This window comes from Heloderma suspectum, chromosome 4 (assembly GCF_057233095.1).
Source record: "Heloderma suspectum isolate Gila_16-S chromosome 4, 16-S_ref, whole genome shotgun sequence".
Lineage (NCBI taxonomy): Eukaryota > Metazoa > Chordata > Lepidosauria > Squamata > Helodermatidae > Heloderma > Heloderma suspectum.
The window spans coordinates 114,404,111-114,412,624 of NC_139461.1; the positions used below are offsets into that span (position 1 = coordinate 114,404,111).

The 8,514-nt window shown below is 42.8% G+C and overlaps 1 protein-coding gene across 4 annotated transcripts in view; it reads right to left on the reverse strand.

The window, feature by feature from the left end:
- The window catches only part of EXOC2 (exocyst complex component 2), a 111,561-nt gene extending 109,388 nt beyond the window's left edge, over nucleotides 1–2,173 (reverse strand). For 3 of the 4 annotated variants that reach the window (XM_084850468.1, XM_084850470.1, XM_084850471.1), the window contains exons 1-2: nucleotides 2,062–2,173; nucleotides 537–696 (exon numbers count right to left, since the gene is read on the reverse strand). In XM_084850468.1, the coding sequence (XP_084706594.1) occupies nucleotides 537–654 (118 nt within the window). In that variant the 5' untranslated portion in view covers nucleotides 655–696; nucleotides 2,062–2,173. Of the gene's footprint in view, nucleotides 1–536; nucleotides 697–1,845 lie in introns of all 4 variants that reach the window. The other variant, XM_084850469.1, reaches the window with a different exon arrangement.
- Between the last annotated feature and the right edge of the window lie 6,341 nt (nucleotides 2,174–8,514).

Consider the following 8,514-nt stretch of genomic DNA (forward strand, 5'->3'; position numbering starts at 1 on the left):
CTCCTGAGTTGAGACTACATGGCAACCAATTGTGGGCATGAACAATGCTACAACAAACCATGGGTTCTGTGTGGCTTATTTGCAAAAAATAAGCCAGCTCATGGAAAATGGTCCTGGTTTGGACAACATGACAACCCACCATGGGTGGCTGCCCATGGTGGGTTGTTGTATTGTGCAAACCAAGTCTCTATCTGGATCCAACCCAACATATCTTGTCCATGCTCAAATGACAAGAGCAGAGCAGCATGAGCAGGAGTAAACTCAAAGTCATAGCTTTAGTTTTCACCAATCTAGATCTCGTCTGAACTTTCATTTTCCTAATATTTAAATGGTTGACCCATTTATTATCTACATATTGTCTCATCAATTCTATGTCATCTCTTCAACTTCATGAGGAAAAAAATACTTATGTTGTCTACCAAATATTTTCATAATACCACAGAATTATCAAAATTGGCCAGCAATTGGTGTGTCTGAGTAACCTCTGCTAGACACATAATACTGCCATCAACACTTAAACAGCTTTCTTGACTTACCTATGAGATCTGTTGGACCCATTCCCAAGTTCTCTCCTCGAATGGTGACCTTTGTCCATGAGATGCCTTCATTGGGAGAAATGCCCGTCACAAGAGGGGGTTTGCGTGCATGAGACATAATAGTTTGCTTTGTTGATAAAAGTTTCAGATATTCTTCAGCCTGAATGAGTAAAAATATATAATGCATAAAATACTTACATAGCACTAGTTACAATAAAAACTGAAAATGCTCACTTGCAAATGCTCCCTTTTTGTAAAAATGTGTTGTTCAGCAAGCACAGCTTGCTAAGGTACATTTGGCTCTTAAGTGCTGAGCGTTCTTAAAGGACACAAATGTGAAGTGCTGATCTTTCAATTTAGGGTTAGAACGGATGTGCAGTGGCACCTATATGAGAGCCTTGAGAGTTTGCAGGATCACCGCCAGGCTAACAGCTGATACTGTCTCTGAACTGTTATCTCCATATAGTTGGCCTGTAAATGAATGCCCCAATTCCTGTGACACCAGTCTGACAGTTTTCAGCGACAGCCGTTATGGGAATGGAGAACTAAAGGCCTATTTATTCTACAATCTGACCAAACACCAATGGAACTATTTTTAGGACAGCAGTAATATCAAGAATATTAAGTTTTCTGTCAGCTACACCTGAAAGGAACTAAGCAACCAAATTACTCATCTAACCAGGAACCATAACGTTATCTGCCAAAATTGCCCATCTGTGCTTTAGATCGGACAAAAGAGAACTGATAGAGGTTGGACTTGGAAATAGCAACACACAGGAAACCAATTAAGTGTGCAGTTCTATGCATGTTCAGGCAGAAAAAAAGTCCTACAACTCCCAGCATTCCCCAGCCAGCAGCATGGCTGGTGAGGAATGCTGGGAGTTGTAGGACGTTTTTTCTATCTAAACATGCATACGATTGCGCTCTAGGAGGCCCATTTCATTCTTCCGGGACGTCATTGTACTGAAACAAACAAAAGGCTGGGAGAGGCTAGAGCGCAAGGATGCTGAAGCAACGTTTACTTACAGCATGCCTTCCCCAACCTGGTGGCCCCCAGATGGCTTGGTCTGCAACTCCCATCATCCCTGACCACTCGCCATGCTGCCCGAGGCTGATGGGAGTTGTAGTCCAAACATCTGGAGGCCACCAGGCCGGGCGTCAGGCTTAATTGTGAATTCTGACTTCAACTGGTTATCCTCAGGGCGGTGCCGAGGGCAGGCCCCCGCCAGAAAGCCTCTGGCCAAGCCACCGGCCCCGCCCGCCGCAGGTTTTCAGGGGAGCGGGGCTTGCCACTCACGGGCTTACTTACGAGGGGGCCGACAACAGCCGCGTGTTTTCTCTCAATGAGACGAATTGGGAGAAAGGAAAAAAAGGAGACACGCCCGCGACCGCCCGGCTCGCTCGCAGCGGGGCGAGAGCCGAGCTCCTCCAGCGGCAGCGCCTCGCCCTCAGCCGCCGCGCAAGTGGGCGAGCAGCAAGTACCCCCCCGTCGCCCCCTCCCCGTCAATCAAATAACCCTACGTACCGCCGCGCGCACTGCTGGGGGCGGAGGGTGGAAGGAGCCTTGGCCCGCTGACGGGCAGGGGAGGGGAGGAGCCGGGCAGACAAGCTCAGCTGATCAGAGACCCACGTGACAGGAATCACGGAAGAGGAGGAGGACTCTAGAGAGCCCACATGACGGGACGCAAGGCAAACACTAGCCGGCTGGGCCTGTGCTGTCACTCAGTCCGCCCCAGCCAGTGACTTGCGAGAGGGGGCGGGAGTTCTTTCCCTCCAGGGCGGCGGGGGGATGCTGTAAAAGACGATCCTGGGACCCGCGAGGCGTGAGAGTGCGGTAGGAGGTTGCATTCCCGCGCGACTCTCATGGAACAGAAGTCTCTGCTCCTAAACATTTTTCCTGGAAGTTTGTTGAGCTGCTCTATCCGAGTTCGGCTTCTCTCAGTGAGGAGCACAGGTGGTTCTCAAGGTCCCCTTTTTAGGCAGCTTTTGGCCTCTCTATAAGGGGAGCAGCTATAGTTTCCACTTCCTTTTTTGAAGGCTGCATTTCGCACGTTATTCAGTTCATGGATCTCTTAAATATGTGAAAAAGTCTGTTTCCCATTTGGATTTTCAGTAAAGTATGGTTGTAAGCAAGTATGTTCCTCCTCTGCTGCACAGTCTAAGACTGGTATGGATGTGGTGGATGGCCATTCCAAAGGTCAGACTAGTAGGAAACTAATTCCAAAATCCCCTTATCCCTTACAATAAGTAAGCTGTTACTTATGGCATTTCTCTATGGCCCATTTGTGGGAGGAAAGCTATGGCAAACCTAGACAGCATAGTAAGAAGCAGAGACATCACCTTGCTGACAAAGGTCTGTTTAATCAAAGCTACAGTTTTCCCAGTAGTAATGTATGGCTGTGAGAGCTGGACTATAAGGAAGGCTGAGCGCCAAAGAATTGATGCTTTCTAACTGTGGTGCTGGAGAAGACTCTTATGAGTCCCCTGGACTGCAAGGAGGTCAAATCAGTCAATCCTAAAGGAAATCAACCCTGAGTGCTCATTGGAAGGACAGATCCTGAAGCTGAAGCTGAAATATTTTGGCCACCTAATGCGAAGAGAAAACTCTCTGGAAAAGACCCTGATGCTGGGAAGGATTGAAGGCAAAAGGAGAAGGGGACGGCAGAGGATGAGATGGCTAGATAGCATCACCGATGCAATGAATATGAACTTGAGCACGCTCCGGGAGAGAGCGGAGGACAGGAGGGCCTGGCGTGCTATGGTCCATGGGGTCACGAAGAGTTGGACACGACTTAACAACTGAACAACAACAACACATGGCCCATTTGTGGAAGCTGCTGGGCAGTTCACAAAACAAAACTTAGAACCATCACATAAAACAACATAGGAAGACATTGTATCAAAACCATCAGTTTAAAAGAGGATAAAACCAAGGTAGAAGTCAACAACAGTGCAAAGATCTTAAAACTCACCAACACCGTTTTTAAAAAGGAGGGGCTAAAAGTAGCACATGAATCCTGCACGACCGCATCTCCTCAGCAGTCCAGGGGACAATGCTTTAACAAGAGTTGATGCCATGGCTGCCCCTAATTTGGAATACTCTGTTTTTGGTAACAGGGTTTTCTGCTACCTTGTTTAAAACATTCTAAAACTGGAAAAAATCTTTTAATATGTTTTCTCATTGGTTTTTCTCATATTTGTTTTTATTATGTGTATTGCCCTAAGAGCTTTGGCTATAGGATGACTCATAAGTTTAATAATAATAATACACTTACAGAAAACATACAGAGGAGGAAGAGTGGGAGCTACCTTTCTCTATTAGTTGTTTTAATAATTGGAAGATTAATATAGAGAACAAAAAAGGATTGTTCATGCCTTGTTCATCCAAATCCCACATTATGGCGGTGTGTGTTTGGGAAGAATAGAAGCAGAGGTCAGTGATGGGGAAGAGATTCACACCCTTCTAGTTTGTGAGCTGATTCAGAAATATAGGTATTATTTCCTTAAAATAGTGGGATGCATAAAGTTCTTAGCAACATATGAACTGCCTTTATGTGACTGCTGGCTGCTGTGGCTCCCAACTCTGGCAGAAGCTGATGGTGGCGGTGAAGGATTGTTCATTGCCCTTTTTTGTTACACAGTTGAGCAAGATCAAAAACTGAAAGCTATAGTTGAAGGTAACACAGCAAATGCAATGTGTACTTCCAAAATTATACAAAATTAGGTAATTTCTATCATGAGATGCATGGTCACAGAAGACATTTATTCAGCATAGAGAAACAGTGTGGTGTCTTCCTATTGTCTGAAAACAGGTGAAACACTTGATTCTGCTGGCATAGAAAACCTGTAGTCAGTTTGTCAAGGAGGGCAAATCTCTGAAACATTTTCTGGCCATGCACAAGCTTAGCTGTCTTACTGCTGACTCAATAAGCGATGTTCTGCTCAAAGTTCTGTCTGACTGTGGGTTTCTCAGATCATTGTGAAAGTGCAGTGATGATGACATGACATGAAGAAAATCTCATGGGATACAAATACATGTCAAGAAAAAATAGGGGAAGTGTTCTGTACATTCACTGTTTCAATCATCAAATGCACCTTGTAATTGTACATATTTGTTCCAAAATAAATCTGGTTGGGGACTTATTTGAAGTGTGCCATCATTCGTATAATTTCACCAGAAAGCATCATGTTAGTCTACTTTATTCAGGCAATCATTCATATGTCTCTTGGAGCAAAGGTGGATAGGCCACTTGTTTCTACAGGTCTGCATTAACTGGAATTGTTATCTGGGCTCTGTGTAATAAAGGTAATTGTATAATGGCTTGCTGATTTCCCTTACGTATATTATTCTAATATGCCAGAGGCTGTTCACCAACATTTACTGGTAACCTTATCCAAGCACTGTATAACAACAGGAATACATTTGGGTACTGTTTCTATGAGTTACATTTCCTAAAAGCCTTATCGAGGCATTGTGTAATGCAGGAAATGCATTGGCCACCATTTCTACAGATCCTCATCCACTGTGGAAGGCCATATCCAGGATCTGTAACAAGGAGAGTACATTGCTACGGTTTCTATAAGTTTCCATTCATTGGAAGCCTTATTCAGATAATGTGTAACAAGGAGAATGTGGTGGGACATTCAATCCACTGTGGAAGGCCTTAGAGGTGTCTGACTCTGCACCACTCTCTTAAGACTCCACCCACATTAGGTGTGCAGGAGTGCATATGCATGCATGTACAATTTGTCCCAAAATAACTAGCCCCAGCAGTATTTCTTGAGTCCCAGGAAGAGATAATTAATGGGTACACCCCAAGTTATCTCATTATAAATAGTAATAATCTGGTATGTGATCTCAGGCAAATTGAATCTCAGCCAACAATTGTTGGTTCTTCTGCAGGTTTGATGACCTCTGTGACTGAATGTGGTTTAACTCAATGGATTCAGTATGTGCAAACTCATTGTAAAAATCTCAATTTGTGTGTGTATTTTATATCTATCTATCTATCTATCTATCTATCTATCTATCTATCTATCTATATTTCCCTCCCCCAATGTTGTGATACATACCCACCAGATTCACTGTGTACTGCATGCATTTTGCAAAGTAAGGTCTTGACTATGAAAGCTCAACCCACAATAAATTTGTGGTCTGCAACACTGCAAACAGTTGAGAGAGAGAGTGGAAATGGACCTATAGTTCAAGCAATACTTTCTCTATGAGCCAAACATAGCTGGTAGGTGGCAGTTTACAAAACTTTATCTGACCTGTCAAAAAACCTGCTATCTCACAGATTGTTACAGTTTAGAAAAAGAATGCAAGAATGTGATTCCTTTATTCAGCTATAATGCCTCACAGTGCAATACGGCCCCATTAAATTTGTTAAGCATGACCGCTCCCATTCTTCTTAACTTCTATTTATATCTAACAAAATGAGGGGAACTGCACAGAATTAATCTAGTCCCCCTTCAAAGAGTTTACACATTGAGATGGCATTGAACTGAAGCCAAATTGATACAGATATTTGATGCTGAATTTATTATTTTGAATGGAAAAAAATATGGATGCAGTCTTCAGGTATCTGCTGGGTGAAGAAGACAACTTTCTAGCCAATTTTGAGTTTGTTCAGCAAGCAGAAAAGCAACATACAGTTCTGAAACCAGGAATATAATTCCACAAGAGGGTTTATTTATCCACTTGCTTCAAATCTGGACTTTACAACCTATCCATGGTTCTTCCTCACTGTACCACACAAACTCAACTCTTTGCAGAAGAAACAGAAGCAGGTCCAAGAAGTCCTATGCAGATGGTTTTTTCCCCAACACTTTGCCCAGCATACTTGCATCTATTCAAGTCAGGCTGCAATGTAGGGGCTGACAGATCCCTCTGTTCCCAGATGTGTCATGGCAGGCTAAGAGCCACACGGCAAGGTCCCAGGGACTAGCCGTCTTATTACCTGGTGGGGGCGGGGGGGAAGCCACAGTCAGGATCCTCAGGTGCAGCAAACATACCACCCTACAGACTACTCCACCAGTAGAAGACCGAAGTATAAGAACAGGATAGAATAATACAAGAAACAATGCATGAACTCACCCAGTGACATCAGTGGGAGATTATGGACATATTGGGGGAGAATAATAATCCCAAAGTCAAAATAAAGGCCCAAACTAGTGGAAGTTTGAAAAAAGCAATATTAACATGAAGGAAAAGTAAATATGTCGGAGAGTTATTTTCTCCAGATTTTTTTTTTTTTTTAGTTCCCCTTCCCCCTTAGTCTATAATGCCAAGGCATTCAGGTGATGCACTGGAATTAAGGCTATACTAGACAGTAATATTAGAAAATATTGCAGCACACTTTATTGGATTTCAGAAACTGGCACACTCCACCTCTTTCCATTAGAGTATGGATACATGTAATAAAAATGCTGAGCCTCCCAAATCTAATATCTACTCGAGCATTTCCATGCTTATTGCGGAATGCTTAAAAAGTCCTCACTGGAATGGTGAGCATGAAGCAAAGACTCAAAGCATTATCGTTTCTTGGGTTTGAATGCATTGAATAGTGTCCATTATCAGCAAAATCGGTAAACTAATATGAGAGGCATTTTTAAAAGATTAAAAACTTGGTCAATGAATATCTGTAAATATTGTTGGAACATTTTGTTTTCCTTAGGACAGTCACACCAATAAATCTTAGTTGTCACTTAAGCTATGAGTTTTAGGTAATTAATTCAAATGATTGGATCTGCATTAATTTGCATATGAGAAAACCCAATACTTTGACAGAAAAGGATTGTTTTTAGAGAATGTGCACATGAGTTTATGCAGGCATCATCTTAGAAGAGATCATACTCTCACATTAAAGAAAAAGACATACCTACATATATAAGAAACATTTACCTTTTATGCAACTGATAGTCTGAACAACACTACATCAAAGAGCAGTACATTCATTCAGTACAATAGATGAACCGTTTCAGTTTTTCCAAGTTGTGATTCATATTTACTACCGACTTAACAGATAAGCATTACAACAACTTTTCAGATTTATCATCACAACAGTATTGCCAAGGAGAGCCGTTGTGCACAAGAGCCCTGCAAGGTGGCTGAGCATCACACAATCTCCTTTTATTTAATTTGCTACCATTCTTCTCTTATTTCTTTATTGTCTTTTCTTGACCTCCACAACTGAATGAATTGTTGAATGGAGTGGGACACTGCCAGCAGAATCTTCCCATGCCATTACCAATGGGTTGTAGCCAATGTTGGCCCTACTTAGAGTAGGCCCATTGAAATGAATGGGACTTAAGTTAGACTAACATTGGGCAGTATCCAGCACTGCTGCTCCACTTATGCCATTGACATGCTGCTAGTGTAAGTGACCGCTAGCTGTATGTCTATAGCGTAAGCTGGCATGATGAGTTTCCCTGAAAAACATACAGCTAGAGGTCGCTTATATTAGCGGTATGTCATAGTGTAAGCAGACATACTTATATAGTATGTCATAGTGTAAGCAGACATACTTATATAGTGTAACCATTGAATACAACCCCATGATCCCTCCTTCTCCCCCAAGGCTTGGGGTATGTTACAGTATGCAGCTAAATCTCCAAAAGCGAAACTAAGACAGTTTTATTAAACTGAGAAAGACAGGAGTTAGAGAGGAAGGAAGCAGGGAACACCTGGGAATAAAATAAAGCAGAGAAAACACTTTATAGACGATCCTTGACCTGGCTTTGCCCCTGGAAGCACAGGTTGCTGCTGTGACTTTGCACATGCACCACTGTGCCCTTTCCTAGAAAAAGCAGATCTGACCACCATTCCACATGTCTTGGTCATGTCCGGGTTGTATTACTGTAACACATGCTACATGGAGTTGCCCTGAAAGCATTCAGAAACTTCAGCTACTGCAAAATGTGGCCAGGATGTTGTCTGGGATCCCGTTCATGGAGCATATGATTCCAGTGTTACGTG